This window comes from Neofelis nebulosa, chromosome 1, assembly GCF_028018385.1.
Source record: "Neofelis nebulosa isolate mNeoNeb1 chromosome 1, mNeoNeb1.pri, whole genome shotgun sequence".
NCBI lineage: Eukaryota > Metazoa > Chordata > Mammalia > Carnivora > Felidae > Neofelis > Neofelis nebulosa.
In genome coordinates this window covers 208,018,001-208,038,431 of record NC_080782.1, presented here as the reverse complement: position 1 = coordinate 208,038,431, position 20,431 = coordinate 208,018,001, and the positions used below count along the sequence as shown (strand labels likewise).

At 36.2% G+C, this 20,431-nt stretch overlaps 1 protein-coding gene across 6 annotated transcripts in view; it reads right to left on the bottom strand.

The window, feature by feature from the left end:
• The window catches only part of DIAPH3 (diaphanous related formin 3), a 509,936-nt gene that overhangs the window by 227,062 nt on the left and 262,443 nt on the right, over positions 1-20,431 (bottom strand). For 5 of the 6 annotated variants that reach the window (XM_058683514.1, XM_058683521.1, XM_058683524.1 and 2 more), the window contains one exon: positions 11,851-12,090. The exons of the other annotated variant lie outside the window; for it this stretch is intronic. In XM_058683514.1, the coding sequence (XP_058539497.1) occupies positions 11,851-12,090 (240 nt within the window). The remainder of the gene's footprint in view (positions 1-11,850; positions 12,091-20,431) is intronic. 6 annotated transcript variants of the gene reach the window in all.

Sequence of the window (20,431 nt, the reverse complement as noted above, 5' to 3'; positions counted from 1 at the left end):
GTGTATGGCAATTAATATGATTAATATTAGAAATAATATTAATGATCAGTTTTTATAACAAATAATAACAGCAATATTAATATTAATGCCATTAACACAAATACCACTGATATTATCATAGCAGTAGCTCTTATGTGACACTTACCCTGAGGCCAGAACTAGTCAAAAAGGATATAATTTAATGCTTAAAACACAAAACATCTTTAGGTGGAACTAGTATTATACACATTACTAAAGAGGAGAAAAAAGACTTGAGAGATGATGTAGCATACACCAGGTCATATAACTACTATCTGATAAGCCCAAGGTTTGAACCCATGTCTGTTTGAATCCTAAGTTCTTAACTACTACAAAATACAGTTCCTCTACAAAAATCTTTAGATTATTATGTGTCAAAATAAACAAATTTCTCAAAACCAGGTGGACAAAAATGGCAGGTAAGACAACAAAAGAACAGATGCAATTTAAAATACTGAAGCCCTACGACCTGCTAATTTTAGCCTGAAAAGCCTCTAAAAACAGACACCTGCTACCTTGAGGTCATTTCTAGTTCTGAGAGCATGCCATTCTTTCTAATGTTGTATCTATAAATTTAATAAAATGTCACCTAAATCTTATCACTGAAACAGCAAGTCTTTCAACATTGTTAATAGATTAGTGCTGACAAAATATTATTCGAATACGTTTAGATGAAAAGACAGCTGTTAAGTTTAACCTTTAACAGACTTGAACAAGTATACATATGAACATCACATTACATCTTAAATCCTATGCAGAATAAAGCGATTTGTGAACGTACGAAATAGGAACTCTAAATAGAAGTTAAAGGTATTCCCATGAAAATAGGTGTGTAAACACATACTATCAAAAAAAAAATATCATATTTGCTTAGATAAGAAGGGCAATGTGCCAGGAAAAATTCACTAGTGAAAACCACAATTATACAATGAATAATGTTTTTTGATATGTGTATAACTGCATTAAAAAAATAATCACCATGCTGATTAATTTTTTTGAAAAGATTGGTTATCTCCCTACAATGGAAATAAAAATCTTAATTTAAATAAAATAAGATGCTTAACATCATTTAGGTCACTGCCATAACTATTACTACCTATAATAAAACTTTCAAAATGATTTTAAAGTAGAGATCAAATGATATTAGGTAAAAAAATATATTAGACAAATTGTGATATTCATATATGAAAAGAATTTCTATTCATTGTGTAGTTTTCATTTTAAAATGACGAGAGTTTAAATATTAAATAAGAAAATGCTTTATATAATGTGGATTTCTATACTTATAAGCTAGTTTCTTTCATACTCCCCCCCACTTTCCCTGAATTATGTTTTTAATTTATTTCTTTTGGATTTTAGCAACTACAAAAACTACAGAGTTCAAAGAATTTTTGCACTGTAGTAAAAATTTTAGCTTATTACATTATCTACTGTATTGTTCGATGTTCTGTTTATTTATATAGTCTCCTTATCCACAAGACATTTAAAACAGCTCAGTATTCTTTAATTAATATAAATGGACCAAATACATAAATTTTAAATTGAATGTTCTACCTTTTATTTTTTAAATCCTAGATTTTATTTTTTTAAAGCAGTTTCAACTTTACAGAAAAAAAAAATGAGCAGAAAATACAGAGCTCCCATATACCCTCTCCTCCATCCAAATTTCCCTATTAGTAACATTTTACATGGGTGTGGTACATTTGTCACAACTGATGACATTATTCTTAAGATCCGCTGCCTTCTACAGTTGTAGGGGGGTTGACAATGCAGATCATATATCTACCATTATACCATCATACAGAAGAGTTTCACCCACCCAATCCCCAAACTCCCCGTGCTCTTATTCAAATCTTCTGTATTCTCTCTCCATCACAACCCCTGACAACCACTGATCTTTTTACCATTTCTATAATTTTCTCTCTTCCAAAGAGTCATACATATATTTGGAATCATCCAGTATGTAGTCTTTTCAAATTGGCCTCTTTCACTTAATAACATGAATTTAAGCTTCTTCCTCCAAATCTTCTCTTGGCTTGGGAGATCATTTATTTTTATCACTGAATACTATTCTATTGTACGGAGGCATCACAGTTTGTTTATCCATTCACCTACTGAAGGACATCTTAGTTATTTCCAAATATTGGCAATTACAAATAAAGCTGCTATAAACATTTGTGCACAGGTTTTCAACGCCTTTGAATAAGTAAGGCGTTAAAAGTAAGTAAGAGTGTGATCACTGAATTCTAAATTTATGTTTTACTTGGTTACTGCCCAACAGTCTTCCAACAGAGATGTACCATTTTGCATTCTCTTCCTGTTGTACTACATTTTTGCCAGGATTTGAACTTGCCAATGTTTCAGATTTTAGCCATTCTAATAGATGTGTACGTTGTCTCATTGTTTCAGCTTGCAATTCTCTGCTGACTATGATGTTGGCTATCTGCTCATGTATTTATTTGCCATTTGTAAATCTTCTTTGGTGATGTGTCCGGTCAGGTCTTTTGACCATTTCTTAATTGTTTTCTTGTTGAATTTCAAGAGTTATTTATATATTTTGGATAGAAGTCCTTTATTAGATATGCATTTTGCAAGGATTTTCTCCCCGTCTGTGGTGTGTCTTCTTTTTTATATATTTTTAAGTTTATTGATTTTGACGTTGGGAGGGAGGAAGAGAGTGAGGGGGAGGGAGGGAGGGAGGCAGAAAGAAAGAGGAAAACAGAAAATCCCAAGCAGTCTTCACGCTGCCAGCATGGACCCCAACATGGGGCTTCACCTCACGAACCATGAGATTATGACCTGAACTGAAATCAAGAATCAGAGGTTTAACCGATTTAGCCAGGCAGGCACTCCCATCTTCTCTCTTAAAAGTGTTTTTGCAGAGTTTTCCATTTTGATGAAATCCAACTTCTCACTATTTTTCTTTCAAGGATCATGCTTTTGGTACCCTATCTAAAAAAAGTCATTGACAAAACTAAAGTCACCTGAATTTTCTCTTATCTTCTAAAAGTTGTACAGCTTTGCATTTTACATGTAGGGCTATGTCCATTTTGAATTGATTTTTATGAAAGGCCTGAGGTCTGTATGGAGATACAGTTTTTGTTGTTTTGTTTTTGTTTTGTTTTCACCATGTTTATGTGCAGTTGTTCCAGCACCACTTCTTCAAAAGACTGTTATTTCAGGACGCCTGGGTGGCTCGGTCGGTTAAGCATCCGACTTCGGCTCAGGTCATGAGCTCGCGGTTTGTGAGTTTGAGCCCTGCATGGGGCTCTGTGCTCACAGTGTGGAGCCTAGAGCCCACTTTGCTTTCTGTGTCTCCTTTTCTCCCTGCTCTTCCTCTGATCATGCTCTGTCTTTCCTTCAAAAATAAACATTCAAAGAAAATTAAAAAAAAAAAAAAAGGCTGTTATTTCTCCATTGACTGCCTTTGTTTCTTTGTCAAAGATTTGACTATATTTATGTAGAGTTATTTCTGGGCTCTCTATTCTGTCTCATTGATCTGTCCACTTTTTTTTTTTTTTAACCAATATAAGAATATTTTGATTATTGCAGCTTTGTAATTCTTGAAGTCCAGGAGTATCAGTCCTTCGACTCCGTTCCTCTTCAGTGTTGTGTTGGCTTTTCTGGGTCTTTTACATGCCCATATGGCCTTTAGATTCAGTTTGTCAATATTCACAAAATAGCTTGCTGGGATTTTGATTAGGATTGCATGGAATCTACAGATCAAGTTGGGAAGAAGAATTATCTAAATAATATTGAACATTCTTTTCCATTAACATGGAATATCTAATTCTTTATTAGCTCTTTTTCGATTTTTTCATCAAAGCTTTATAGTTTTTCTCATAAGAATCTTGCACATATTTTAAGTACTACTCTTTTGTGTACTAACATAAATGATATTGTTTTTCCTTTCAAGTTCAGCTCTTCGTTGCTTGTTTTTGGAAAGTGATTAACTTTTTTATGTCAACTTCATATCCTGAAACTTTGCTATAATTACCTACCAGTTCCAGGAGGTATATATATATTTTTTTCTTTTTTCTTTTTGGTTTTGGTCAATTTGGTGGGGCTTTCTACATAGGCAAACATTTCACCTATGAACAAAGACACTTTTATTTATTCCTTCTCAATCTATACAACTTCTATTTCGTTTTCTTGTCTTACTGCATTAGCTAAGACTTCCAATACAATGCTGAATAAGAAGGGTACCAGGGGAGTGGCTCAGTGGCTCAGTCAGTTAAGCGTCCGACTCTAGATTTTAGCTCAGGTCATGATTTCATGGTTCACAAGTTTGAGCCCCACAGCAGGCTCCATACTGACAGCGTGGACTCTGCTTGAGATTCTCTCTCTCCCTATCTCTCTGCCCCTCCCCCACTCACTCTAAGTAAATAAACAAACTTAAAAAAAAAAAAAAAAAAGAATTTTGACCAGGGACATCCTTTTCTTTGCCCAATGTTAGAGGGAAAACATTCGGTTTCTTACCATTAAGTACAATGCTAGCTGTAGTTTTTGTAGATATTCTTTATCAACTTGAGGAAGTCCCCCCCTATATTTCTAGTTTCTTGAGTTTTTTACATGAATGCCTGTTGGATTTTATCAAATGCTTTTTCTGCATATGTTAACATGATCAAATGATTTTTCTTCTTTGGCCTATGGATGTAATGGATTCTATTAACTGATTTTCAAATGTTTAACCAGTCTCCCACACCTGTAATAAATCCTGCTTGGCTGTAGTATATATTTCTTTTTTACACATTATTGGTTTGGCTTATAACATTTTGCTAAGAATTTTTGCATCTGTTTTTATGAGAGATATTGGCCAATAACTTTCCTTTCTTGTAATGTCTTTGGCTTTAGTGTATACCCATTTTTATCATTGTACTCCCCACCTCTGCTACCTAAGAACAAATGTTCACAAATGCCATTGTCTAACTGTGGAGATAACAATCCTGCACATTTTGCCTCTATTCCAAAAATGCAAGAACAATGCAAACCGTTGACAAAGAAGAGGTAAACAATAAATTTCCTCGACTATCAGGAATGGAGCATCTTATTCAATTTTTGATTTTTCATTTTGAAAATGCACAAAAACAGGAGACTGGAGTAAAGCAGAGATGACTCGTAAGGTTCTTCTTGGGTGCTCCCTCTAAAGGATAGGAGGCCTGCCTATAAGCATGGTGTTAAGGCCGATTCTGAGACTATGTGTTTGGGGGAAAGGAGATTTCATAGATTAGCAATGCTTTTCATGAAAATGGTGAGATGATAGCACACAAGCAGTGTATCTGCTGATCATGAGTAAAGCCACTCTAATTCTAGTGAAAGAATATTTCTTTTTAAAAAAAATTTTTTTTTAATGTTTATTTTTGAGACAGAGGGAGACAGAGCACGAGTGGGGGAGGGTCAGAGAGAGAGGGAGACACAGAATCCGAAACAGGCTCCAGGCTCTGAGCTGTCAGCACAGAGCCCGATGCGGGGCTCGAACCCATGACCCGTGAGATCATGACCTGAGCTGAAGTCAGATGCTTAACCGACTAAGCCATCTAGGCGCCTCAAAGAATATTTCTAATTTACAATGATTAATAGCAGTTGAAAAAAAAACTAAGATAATATGAATACAATTTATCAAAAACATTATTTAGTAAACCCAATTAAATATTTCTTGGAAAATGCTATTGATTAAATGTGTTACTGAATGAATCAAAGGGGTTAAAAATCCTAGATAGCTTCACGTTGCTTTGGAAGTCAACATTTCAGTGACTTAATTGGCTGGATGTAAAATAAGAATGGCATTTGTTATCTGCAAGTCTTTGGCCAAAAACTGCTTTACTTTCAAAGGGTGCCAAAATTCACTGGTGTGATTTTGCCAATCCGATAAAGAATAAAAACCTCTCTAAAATCCTTCTAAAACACAATGTAGATGGAACAGTGGATTTGTTTGGCAGAGGTCTTTCTTCAAAATAACTTCATAGAGTGAATGAAAAGGTGATATAGGAGAAGCAAAATTTCACACAAAAAGCTTCACACTATGATCCGATCTGAGTGTAACAGGTGATAGGCAGAGTTATTTGTCTCCTGCTTTTTATATAATGACTGAAACTCTATCTGTACAAGGTAGAGCCCTGAAGAATAACTCAGGACACTGGCCATCAACTTTTTTCAGTTCTGTCGTGTGCCTGAGATTCACACTCTACCCACTCTTTTTCTTTACTATCAGAGTAGTGTTGAGCTCGGCATGAAAAAAAAAAAACAAAAACAAAAACAAAAACAAAAAAAAGCAGTTTTTGGAAATATTTTCACCACTCATTCTTAAGTGAAGATGTAGACCTGTTTCTTTTTTGTTTTTGTTCTTGTATTGGTTGGGTTTTGCTTTTGTATGTTTGTTTCTTGGCTGGTTCCACACCACCAACCAGAGATTTTTCCATTCTGGGATAAAGTAGGGCAGAAGACAAAATGATTCTCAGCTCAGTTTGTGCATTAAAATCATCCAGGAGACCTCTAAGAAGCCACTTATCAAGATCCACATCCATACATGCTGAAGTAATTGATCCAATGTGGGGCTGACACATCAATATTTCTTAAAGGGCGCTCCTGGTTCAGAGTCAATGTCCTACAGGAAGAACTGTTCACGATTTCAAGAAATCACTCACTGGAGTTGGTGGAGGCATCAATCAAAAAGGAAATGAAATGGCTGGTTTTTGTTCTGTGTTGTTTTTCTCCTTCAAAGATCTTCCTCATCACAGCTTTGGTTAGCTTTATTCTACTTGGGTTAGCCTGAGCTTATAAAAAGAATATACAGGATATCAGATACAAATTTCATGTACTTCAGTGAACAAAAAAAAAAAAAAAAAAAAAAAAAAGTCTTTTAAATGGAAAAAAAATCAAAATCAAGAGGAGACAAAAACCAATCTTGCCTGCCACTTCCCAACCCTTTAACACCTAACTTCCGACTATCCTAAACTCCCGTTACTACATGTCCTTTGAGGACTTCACCTCTGAGGTGAACGCACTGTATGTTCTACTGCCAATGAGAAGAGAGAAGTTTTCCTACAACGTGATAATATTGATCAATTTATAATGGAATCAGCAATTACTTGTTTCTGCAATTTCCCCCCCAAAATAGCTAACACTGACAAAAGTCAGTTATTACACTTTGTAAACTCTTCCAAAATTTTATCTACTATCCTAATACAATGTAATTACTTAGAACAAAGAGCTATATTTTATAACTACATCATCCAGTTGTATTGATTGGGATAATTTGTAACTTGGAAATTACTTATTAGACGTTAGGAAATATTAAACACATGCTATAGCCATAGTATATGGATTGATAATACCTGTTGTTGTTTTTTTTTTAATTTACAAGGTAAAAATCCTCTCAGATTTTAATATAGTGTTAAACTTTGATGATTGGGTCAACTCATTCTTTTGCTAGAACACTGATCTACTTGGAGAAAGAAGAAAAAAAAGATCTTTGCATCACCAATAGGTTCTCTAAGAAAATTAACTTCAACACTAATCACATGTAAATTTTTTCTAGGTGGGCATTTTGGTGAGGCAATCACCTAGCATTTACTGATTGAATTTCTAAGGATACGGATTTGCATTTAATCAATAGCAGGTCCTGAAAAAAGAATATAATCTCCAATTGCATATTATCCAATTTTTATCTAGTCTAGCAATATCTTTGGCGGACTTTATGAATGACAAGAAGTTCATCCATTCTTTTACATATTCTAACGTTTATCCTTTTAAATAGTCAAGCCATCCGAAACCAAGGTATTTATACCATTTTACTTAAACTAGAAATAGCATTATGTAACTGAAGAGTATATTTGTATCTTTCCACGAGTGTTCCCTTGATGTGTCAAACCCTACCAGGCTCTGGCCCATACTCCTAGGGAAAGGATAGGGGGAGGGGAGGGAAAGATGGTTCTAAAAGAAAGATCCTAATGTAACTGATTCATTCATTTACTGTTTTAAAGAACACAGCTCAATGTCGTATTTTTCTCTTCTAACCATACACGTGCAAATTGTCTTGTGAAGTTCAGCTTTGGCAAAGGAGGAGAAACCTCTTAGTTCACAAAAAGTTTCACGACCATGTCTGTACTTCACTTTTACCACCAGAAAGCCTCTAAAAATCTACTTTAATTTTTATTTACATCTTAATAGAAACTTGCTTATGTTTAGCTTGTTTCTTTTATTTTTATATTTATTTAACAGAGGCCACATCCAATCTTTAGGGTAAAAACCCACGCAATCCTTTTCCCTCTGAACTCAGAGCTATTATATTTAGCTACCTCCATTATAAAGGTATGCAAAGATGTAATACAGCCCTTAAAATTAAGCTATAATCTATATAGATTTCACAACTCATATAATTATTTATAAAGGATGAAAAGTTAACAACTTAGTAGAACTCCATGTACTTCTCATAGTAGAGCTAAATTTACAAAGGGTATTTAAAAGTAAAGGTTTTGAATATAGAATATTAGATGTCATATAATTACGCAGCATGTTTTAACAGATTAAAATATTACCCTTTCTACTGTCAAATACATATGGAATTCCTTTTATGGGGGCTTATCACCAAACCAAATGCTTTATACTCAGTGTGAAAATTCAATCACAATTGTCAAAGATCAGGCTGCTACTTCTGATAACGTACATGATGAGATATCATCTTGTTCAATATAAGCTTTCAACTTGACATGTAGGCTAATAAAAAATATAAAATTGTAGTATTTATTTTCTTTCTTGCACAACAGAAGAATCCTAAGAGGGATGGTCAAAATATCTAGTATCGTTGCCTGAAAATACAGTCAACTCTTATCTGGAGACAGATTAACTGGTTTACAGATTAGCTGTAGTAAAATAACAGCAGCATGCATTGCTTTTGTAAAAGATTTTTAAATTATTATGCATCAGCCACTGTCTATCGGTATGAGAGAATGCCTACTCTAACTACATAAAAGGCACAACTTTGTGTCCATTTTGTCTGGTGCATTGTCATTTATTGAGTATTTGCTATGCCAGGCACTATGCCTGCTATGCCAGGCAGCTAATACCAGGCACTGTATTAGGCTATTCTACCTCATCACTCAGACCTAATCTCTTGTCAACAGCTCCCTTTCGAGGAAGTGTATGAGGGAGTCGACTGCAGTTCTGAGACACAAGCTCTACAGAAGAAAAGACCCTTAGCACTAAGAAACAAATTTCAGTTGATTTGTAGGTGTAAACTTCTCCCCAACTTTGCTCTTCATCCTGTTTTTCTTCCTTTGCTTCCTTTCTCAGGGAAAGCCTGAATCTGCTTGCCTCCTTGCCCTTCCACCTCCAAGTTCATTATCAACACTCCAACAGTTCCCTAGATATTCCTTAAATGTGCATACTCCCCTCCCCCCGCCCCTTCCATCCTACCCCAAGTCCTTTTGCCACTACCCTAGCTTGCACTTCCATTGTCTCAAAGTACCTTCACTGTTTCAGAACGGACAAATATTTGCTAAATAGTTAAAGCAGCTTCCATCAGATTCTCTTTAAGACACTGAGGTAAACAAGGGGTAGGAAACACTAAAAATAGCCTGAACTCAATCACTTTTGAGCAACCACATCACACATGTCAGTATGGAGGAGTTATCTTTGATCTCTCCTTTTTCTCTTCATCTTCCCTATCTATCTTCTCCGCTTGAGTTCCTCAGTCCACTCTCCTAGATCACGTGCTACATACGTCAGTCAGTCAGCCAGCCAGTCAGTCAGTCAGTCAGTCAGTCAGAGAGCCTCTCCCAGCTATAACCCTCTACCCCAGTGCTGTCCAGTAGAATTTTCTACTGGAAATTTGATGTGATGTGATGGAAAATGTGCTATTTTTATGCTGCCAACACGTATGGACACTTATTGGCTTGAAACATAGCTAGTGTGCCTGAGGCACTTGCTAATTTTACTTAAATTTTAATTAATTTAAATGTAAATAGCCACATATGGCTAATGGTGACAGTACTAGACAGGGCACCTTAACTTTCTTCCACACTGCTATTAGCATTATGTTCTCACGAGACGTCTCTGATATCATCACTTCTACTAAAAACTAACAGGTTTCCATAAATCTTCACCATAAGGAATGGCGCTGAAGGTGCTTTCCAATATAGACCAATTTACTATTTCATTTGCCTGTTCACCATTCCTTTCCCGTCTAGGCTTCCCATCACTTGGTGTACTCACATACGCCGTGAAATGACCCTTCATGCAAACTGATGGATTTAGCTTAGAACGCCTTTTCCTCTCAGGGAACATCCACTCGCACTTCCAGACTCAGCTCAAATTCCTTCTCCAAATGCTTAACTGTCCCCTCCTAACTGTGCCAGCCTCTCTCTCTCAACTGTTGCCATAAGTTTTTGTATACAGCTCTATTAAAAAAATTAATAATAATTAATGGTGAAAAACGGGGGTTCATGTATGCCAGGTAAATAAGTACATCCATTCAATGGGATGACCAGGTCAAGCATTTGGCACAGGAATAAGCAAGCACTCTACAAATGTGTAAAGTCTTCAATACATGTATTATGAATTGCACCTCCCATGCTAGGGATCTTAACTGAATATATCAAGCTCAGGAACTGAGAGGAAAATAAAAAGATGGAATTGGGGTGGGGCAAGCTCACAGGTGTTGATACCAACTGGAGGCTTAGGTCAGGAACACTGTATAAGGCAAGTTGTAAAAGCACTGGGAGATTAACTATTTATTCAAGCCAACCCACAGCTAAAACTGAACTTGCTTCTCACCTTCCCTATCTCACTGGCAACGGCAACACTGGTTTCCCCCGCTACCCGAAAGTAGAGTGTCCCCACGAAACCTTTCATTTGGCCTTTAAGCCAAATGGCAAAAAGCAAAAAAGCAATCCCCATTTTGTAAAAGCGAAAATCCTCTTCGGATTTCAGTTTGAAAAGAGGTTACATACATGCTAATGTAGGTCTTTCAGAAAAATCAAGTGGTATAAAGCAAACTTCTGGATAGCGGGGAGGGGGGGGATCAGTCATCAAATTCCTTAATCAGGTGGTATAGATGTTAGCAGGTCAAGAACAAAAGAAGGCTTTTCTTGTGATGTGTAACAAGAAGAATTCATTGCAAGCAGATCAATAAAGCACTATTGCTATGGCCCTCTTCCTAGGAAAGAACTCTGTTATATGAAAACAGTGAATATATTTGCCGTAACGGTATTTAACATGTGGAAGAACTCAGGAGGAAAAAAAAAAAAATCTCTAAACTTACTCAATTTTCACATCCTTTAAAATTATATTTAGATACAAACATTTCAAAATCATTAGCGATACCCAAGGTATGTCTGTCTATTCCTAATAAGAGGAATTTCCCCCTTTATATAAAGCAGTCTCACTCTTTTCTCCCTTTAGTCAGCTTGCAAAAAACGAAACAAAACAAAAACACACAGAACTATTTAAATAACTAAAGTAAAAACTGAAGCGACAATCTTAAGCAATTCTCATTATGTATATACCACCATTTGCAGTCACTTGAATTGAATATTAGATTTAAATATTTTGATGTTCCATTTCATTAGGTTGGGAAAGGATAGGTTTATGACATAATTCTGTTATTAAACAAAATCCTTCAGTTGGATTTGCAGATCAGAGAAAATTAATATTTGGATTTAGCTCAGAGGTTGAGTAAATTAGCTCAGTTCACTCTGGGTTTGGGTCCATGGTTTGGTTCAAATTCTCGATAATGAACACATCAAAATAAAAATATTTAAATAATGTAATCAGGGCTGACATTTAAGAATGAGTGTCCAGGCAAATATGTGTTTAAAAAAAAAAACAACTCACTTTACAGAGAGAGCTAAGGTTAAATCCGAAGGTTTGAGCATTCCGGGAGCCAGCGTTCATGTAGTTTCCCATTAGCAACACAAGTTCCAGCAACTTGCTAAAGCTTTTGCTTTTCTTTATCTGCTCACAGGCAGTACTGACAGCCATGATGTCAGGTTTGATGCTGTTCACCTGCTCTTCAAACTGAAGCTTAAAGAGAATAGCACTGAGCCGTGGCCGGAGTCTCTTCACATTGCTCATCTGATTGAAAAGAAAATAGCAGATTTCCTTTAAAATGCATGGTATACTTTAGTACTGTACGACTGCAAGTAATCTGGGATGATTTATTGGTATGACAGTGCCGAGGAAGCAATATGTCCCTTAAAACTGATAGCAGGGAGAGAGAGAAAAGCCTTGCTTGTTTTTGTGAGCAATCAAGAGTCATCCCTCAAAGAAAAAATTAACAATTTAGATGCTCAGGGAAAAGAAAGCTTTAATTAAATGACAAAGTTAAAGTGATAAGGTACATATAATTTTTCAACAAAGACTAAATTTTAAAAAAGGTGGCAGGGTACAGAGGCAACAAATGACAAAGCATTTCTCTCATTAATTTTTGTTCAACACTGGAAAAGGTTGGGTCATGTTTAAAACATTCAGAAAGGTCTAAAGAGGGTTTGTTTTCTTCAAATAGCAACTGCTGTCCTCAGAAGCCCTGCTGACTAACAGTATGTGTTAGATGGAGGGAAAGTAAATAGGTCCCAATTTGTACTAAATTGACTTTCTAGAGAAACACAGAGAAGTAGAATGACTCCTGACACACACTAAATTAGCAGAGTGGATGTTAAGGAACATGGGTATAGCCAGAGCCAGAAGCCATGCAAAGCTATGGGTCCATCAGATGCCAAGTTAACCCTGTTTGGGACTCTGCGTTCCCTTGTTGGGAGCGTGGGGGCTGAAGATATTGAAAAGAACAAAAAGCTTAGAGAGTCAGCAAGTTCTTGCCTTAAACTTACTCCCCTGTGTTCTATCACAGGGGAGAAGAGCCATTTAACTGAAGGCTGGAGACAAAGGGCATTTAAGCTGTGTATGAATTCACTGACCAAACGTGCTAGGGATTGAGACTTTAAACACATTGATGATGCAATAACAGTAAACCTATTGAACTTCAACAGCTATTATAAATAAAAGCAGTGTGAGGCAAGGTCAGGAAGAAAACAAAAACAAAAAACAAACAACCAACAGTGACACAACACCTTACGGTTAAAATAGGGAATAGGTCTGTTAGTCACAGAGTATAAAAGAAAACGTAAAGAACAATGTCACACAAAGCTTATAGGATTTCTGTTCAGGAGACAGAAGACTATCTGCTAATAATACAATGGCTGCTGTTTAAGTTAAATAGACCAGACAAAAGCCTGGATTTATTAGATCCAAAAAGATATTAGATCCAAAAGGATACTTGCTTGGACATAACAATACAGCCCAGCATACTCATCTAACAAGAACTGAGCAGTAAGGAGTTAACTCTCAGCAGATACATCTTCAGATGGACCAAATCCTTACAGTGATTGAGAAGTTTCTTAGCAAATAATATAAATATCTAATTCACATTTAGTATTCTCTCCAGTCACCTGATGTTTTAATGTTTAAGTGGACACAGCCAAGATTCTAAGAGTTTGACTGATGTAGTTAATTGCCCTCCACACAGAACTTTTGAAAAGGTCTTAAAATTCTGAGTTCAAGGAATGTCTTCAAATTTGCCTGTCTAGGGGAAATATTTTTTTTCTTCTTACAAGAAAGTAAAAAGGGTGGGGGGCCTGGGTGGCTCAGTGGGTTGAGCGTCTGACTCTTGATTTCGGCTCAGGTCAGGATCTCGCGGTTTGTGGAATCGAGCAAGGCCTATGGCAGGCTCTGCACTGACAGTAGGGAGTCTGCTTAGGATTCCCTCTCTCCCTCTGTCAGCCCCTCTGCTGCTCATGCTCTAGCACTCACTCTCTCAAAATAAACAAACATTGAAACAAAAAAAGTAAAAAGACTATAAGCTCAAAAAAGACGTAAGAACAAAACAACTAATAACGGTTTCATAGAATACATTTAGTATAAAATTTTAGAAAGATAAAATGAAGCCCGGTTAGAATGGCAATTGTTAGCAGGCATGAATCCTTCTGTTTAGACACTACATGTGCAGCTACACTGAGTCAAACAGTGATTACTTCTCAACGTCATTTCACGTGTCTTTTTTTGTTTTTAATTTTTTTTTTTAACGTTTATTTATTTTTGAGACAGAGAGAGACAGAGCATGATTGGGGGAGGGTCAGAGAGAGGGAGACACAGAATCTGAAACAGGCTTCAGGCTCTGAGCTGTCAGCACAGAGCCCCATGTGGGGCTCGAACTCACAGACCGCGAGATCATGACCTGAGCCGAAGTCGGCTGCTTAACCGACTGAGCCACCCAGGACCCCCAAACGTGTCTTAAATGCTCCCAAATAAACTAAATTCTCTAAATTTTTATGCTTAACCATTGCAAATGGTATTCACATTATATTGGGCCAACTCTGTATTAGTGCTCTATTCCATTTAATATACCCTCTAGAATAGTAAGGTAGAGGACTCACATGAGTACACGTGGTTATGGCCATTCAAAAGGTGTATGATGCTCCCGTGGCATGTTTTCAACCTGTGCCCTTATTCATGATAGTTTGTTACTTTGCCATAAACATGAGAAGTATCCCAGGAAAATATTATTACAAAATATATTAATTTTAACCTATATTAATGTACTAATTTATGCACAAAGAGAAAAAAACTGCTTAAATGCCTCGATTATACTGTCCCCAAATATGTTAAAGCTTTCCTGCTGACAAGCTAACCATATGTAGCCAGGATAAAGTAATTAATTTTCCTAGAAAAATATAACCTAGATTTGTATGAGTAATGAGTTTACCTGGCACTAGGGACAGGTACCTTGAAAAGACAGAGTAAGTGTATGATGTAATGCAGAACAAAATGCTATGAATTCATGAAAAACCCTGACAAAGCCAGGAAACCTAAAAACACATTTAGAGCAACATCTTTTAAAATCAGATGTCCTTTCCATATTGTTCTTTCTTCCAAATTTCAAATAGGATTTAGACTAATAAAAAATAAATGTATTTTAGTGAACAAAAATCACTGAGCTGGAAAAAAACCTGAGAGATCACCTGGAACTCATTCTGGTCTTCAGTCTACTATTGAATAGCCTACTCTGATCCTGCAGGACACATGGCTGTCCCCATTATTTAAAAACAAAAGTCTTAAAGTACACTAACATTCTAAGGTCTAGCTCTTGGGATCTGTGATAAGAATAGCAGGGTTCTTTTTGTCATTAATCAAATCAGAGTCTTTCCTCATATAGGATCAAAGAGTAAAAAGTTTAAAAATCAGAAAAAATATATATTTTTTTTATTCTTGAAGAACGTCTATTTCTTCATTACTTCACATGATCTGTCAACACAGGATTTGTGTTCCATTTGCTTACTAAGGAACCTCGCACTTGTCTGCTCCGGGTGAGGCTGAATGCAGAAATGAAGAGCTATGGTGCTCCAAATAATGCTCTCAATGGTAAGAGAGTCACTAAAAAAGAGGAGGAGAAAGAAAAGAAGGTTATGAAAGTTTAACTGTGAGACAGTTAATAATGAAGGGTGCCTGGCTGGCTCAGCTGGTTCAGGGTCCAACTCTTGATTTCGGCTCAAGTCATGATTTGTGAGATTGAGCCCCGAGCCTGGCTCTGTGCTGACAGCGTGGAGTCTGCGTGGGACTCCCTCTCCCTCTCTCTCTGCCCCTCCCCTGCTCATGCTTGTGCGCACTCTTTCTCTCTCAAAATAAATAAACATTTGAAAAAAAAAAAAAGACAGTTAATAAATTAGAACTTAACTTTCACAGAGTTATCCTTTCAACTGATCGATACCTAGTCTTAGTAATATAAACTCACATCACCAAACTCTGACAATAGGGAGTTGTAATCTGAAGATCAATCTGAAGGCATAAAAAAGAAAGTGAAAATACTTTAACTGTTATTTGAAAGCAGGGGGCAGTGTTCCTGCAATGTCCCCACCCCATAATTAGAGATGTTCCATGCCAAATAAAAAAAAACCTTTAAAGCAGTGACTGGTGAAAATCAATCAAGAATATCCAGAAGTCTAAGGGTAATTTTTATGTCACACCTCTGTTTGTTGGCAACATTAAGTGCTGTCAGAGGAGAGACAAGTGAGATGAAAGAACTTGAGAAAATAATAAAGCAACAGGTACGGACTGGATGCCTAAGTCATGACTGCCACCCTTGGATCATCTGATTCTTTCCATCTGTCTCAAAGGGCAAAAAGTAGACAAAGGGCAAAAAGGAAGATGTAATCTTGCATCATCTCATTATGATTATGTTTTCACACATAATTTTAATGCCATCCATTGTTTTATGGGGAAAACAACAGAATCTGTTAGACATTTTTATACCAACTATGTCTAATACCATATCTGGTTCTCTTTAATTTCTTTAATAGATAAGAGATACTCAGGAACCAGCTTATTCGAAACTTGGCGCATTCCCCACCCCCACCCTCCACCCTTCTCGCCTGCAGACTTGCACAGGCTCGCCTGAAAAGAAATGTTAGTACATGCGCAGTATCTTTGTTATTCTTCCCTAAAGTCACTATGGAACTATTTTAACCATCCATTTACCTAACACTACAAGTAACCAACTGACTGAAAAGACACTCACTTTCATCTGAACTGACTGGCTACTCTAAACCTTTATTTCATATATTTTGTACATGTATCAGGAATAACAGAACAAAATAAGTCAGTCAGAGAAAGACAGATACCATATGTCTTCACTCATATGTGGATCTTGAGAAACTTCACAGAAGACCATGGGGGAGGGGAAGGGGAAAAAAAAGTTACTGAGTGGGAGGGAGTCAAACCATAAGAGACTCTTGGATACTGAGAACAAACTGAGGGTTGATGGGGGGTGGGAGGGAGGGGAAAGTGGGTGATGGGCATTGAGGAGGGCACCTGTAGGGATGAGCATTGGGTGTTGTGTGGAAACCAGTTTGACAATAAATTATATTTAAAAAAAAAAAAGGAATAACAGAACAATGTTTCAGGAAGGCTAAAGGACTCCTTCAAGGTCACATGGCAGGTAGGACATGGTCCTCGAGCTAACTTGCTGCCAGTCATGTGTGCGTGTCACTGAGAGCATCAAGTGTGGAAATTAATAATCGTATCTTAAAAGCCATCTAATACTCCAATTACTCCTACTATGTTTTCCTAGGAGTAAGAATGGACTTTCTCCACTGTAGTTATGTGACCACTGTGGAGACACCCGGCTGTACTGTTTCAGATTCCTTTCTTTTTCCAACTGCCTCCCGTTGTGCTGAATTTTTAGTATTTTTTCCAGATTTGTGTTTGTTGTCCCCTCACACTGCACTTTCCACTCATATTTCCTTATTAGCTAATTCTTCTGTTCTCTGTGGAAGAGGTGCAAATAAGCAAAGGGAAGGTGAAAAACAAATGCATCCTTGTCAAAGACAAGACTAGAAAATGACAAAGGGTTGAGGGAGGAAAGCAACAGCTAAGAAAATAATGTAAATCTAATAACAGAATTAAGACACTTTGAAAAAAGTTAACTTGATTTCTTAAACTGCATAAAAAAAAATACCTACCCTTTACCGTTAGCTGGCCACTATTTTCAAGATCTCCAGAATGCTCCAGAAAAAAAGAATAGTTCATTTCAAGAAATGCATCAAAAACACAGCTATTTAAGCACCTTATGCCTGGGTAGTGCTCAGAATACAAAAAATGTTTTGTGTTTTTTTTTTTTTTAATCAATGTGTTCTTATGATATTAAAGCTCCGAGGCTAAAATTATTTTTTAAAAACTACACAACAGCAAAGTACATATGGTATGTTTTTAACATTTTTTCCATAAGAGCAAAGCCAAGAATTATACAAAAAATATTAAAAGGATGAAATGTATATTCCTGCAGCTAGTCAAGAAACAGAAAATTGGTTATAGCCATCAGATATTGCTTTATCTTTGTTTACAAGTGCTTATCAGTTCTGGACCACTAAGGATTTCACAAGAGGTCCAAATGAGTTCTGTCGATACTCAGGATCTGTAAGTGGGAAAGCTAGAGAGCGAGAGACTTATTTAATTTGGCAGTCTTAGCAAATACTCTTAACACAGAAGTTTCATATCTGATGAATTAAAAAGCTGGCATAAAACCCACAACCATTCTGGTGTCTTAAATTCATTCATGTCTGCTTCCAGACAATCCCCACCCTACCATAAGAAACCCAATGTTTTTATTTCTACCATAATAGCTTAGTTTTGCCTGTTCTTGAAATTGATATTAATGAAACCTTCAGTAAACACTTTTTGTGTCTTGCTTCTTTCACTGAACAAAAGGACTTTGAAATTCATATACATGCTGTGTGATTCGATATTTGGTTCCCTTTTACTAATGAGTGATATTTTGTTGTAAAAATATACCAACATTTCTTTACTCACTTCTGTTGATGGACTCTTTGTTTTTCAGTTTGGGGCTATGTGGTGGGTTGGGTTAAACAGGGAACTGGGTAAATCATATGTCAAGTTCTTACCCCAGGTATCTGTGAATGTGACTTTATTTGGAAATAAGATCTTTGCGGATACAATTAAGGATCTCCACGCGAGATCATGCTGGGTTTAGGGTGGGCTCTAAATTAAGTGACTGATGTCATTTTAATTTTTAAAAAGGGGGGTAGGGAGAGAGAAACACACAGGAGAAGGCAATGCAAAGGAGGCGGCAGAAATTGGAGAGATCCTAGCAGCTAGATAGACAAAGTCTTGACTGTGAGCTGCTATCACAAGTGAGAAGAGAGGCATGGAACACGTTCTCCCTCAAAGCCTCCAGAAGGAGCCAACCTGCCAACACCTCGATTTAGGTATTTTGGTCTCCAGAAATGTGAGAGAATAAATTTGTGGTTTTAAGCCACTGCAGTTGTGGACATTTGTTATTGGAGGCCTGTGGAAACTAATACAGAACATTCTGAATATTCTTGTATGAATCTTCTCATTTCCATTAAGTGTCTAAAAAATAGAGTATAAACATATACTTTTCTAAGAAATTGTCAAACTGTGTTGCTAAGTGGTTTATACTACTTAATACCTGTTTTCTAGTTTTGCATGTTTAGGTCAATATTCCACCCCTCATTAATTTTTCTGTGCGGTATGACAGAGGACTCGAGATTCATTTTAGTTCCTAGGGTATCCAAGTTTTGCAGTACAGTTGGATACAAAAAAAAATCCTTTCCGCCCACTGACTAGCCTTGAAGTCTCTACTGAAAGTCAGTTGATGGTATTGTTGTGGGTTTATTTCTAAACTTTCTAGAAAAAGTTTGTGTATTTTTAAGCCAAAGTGTTACTGTCTTGCTATCACAGTCTAAAAGTCTAAAAGTCTTCCAAGTGTGTTCTTTTTCAAAACTCATTTTATGTCTTCTAGGTTCTTTGCATGCCATACAATTTTTTTGTAATTTCCTATCAATTACGCTAATAAAACCTGCTAGGATTTTGACTGGGAATGTGTATCAAATATTCGAAATCTAAGATCATTAGAGGGGAAAAAATGACATCTTAACAATACTGAGCCTTCCACTGTAGGAGCATGGAAAGTAGCTCATTTATAATTTCTTTAATTTCTCTCAGCAATATTTTGTAGTTTTTGCCATAGAAAATTAGCATGTGTTAGTGAAAATTTTTCCTAAGTATTTTAAGTTTTTGGATGGTAGAGTAAATAGTACTATTTTTATTTTGTTTTCCAAGATCTCACTGCTTACAGAGAAAAATACAGCTTATTTGCATATACTGATTATTCTGTGATCTTATTAAACTCACTGTTTACTTCAACAAAGTTTGTATGAATTCATAAGGAATTTACAACAGGTCACTCAAAAATAAAGATGGCTTACTTCCTCATTTCCAATGCACAGGACTTTAAATTCTTTTTCTTTTCTTACTATACAGGTTAAAACATGCATTGTAATGCTGAATAGAAGCATAAGAATAGATATCCTCACCTAGATTCCAATCAGAAATGACAAAGCATTGAATCTTTCACCATCAATTATGAGGGGAGTTACATGTTTTCCATAGATGTCCTCTATCAGGTTGAGGAAGTTCCTTCTATTTCTAGTTGCTAAGAGTTTTTATCATAAATTCAAATTCTAAATACTTCTCATTTTGCGATTCTTTAGGTAATGTGATTTTTCTCTCCTTTCTCTGGTACTGTGGTTTAGTACATTAATTTTTAAATTAAGCCAACATTATACCACTTGGTCTTTTTATGTACTGAAATATTTGATACATAAAAATATTTTGTTACTCTTTGCATGTATGTTCGAGTCTAATTTTTTTGTACTGAAATTCTTTTGAGTCCTGATATCCATAATTTGAGAATTTGGTTTTGTTTTCAGTGTTTCCATTCATTCAAAATAATTTTTTCTTTGACTCACAGGTAATTAAAAAACCACATTATGCAATTTTCAAACAGTGAGATGTTCCATTATTATTCTCCAATTTACTGTTAACA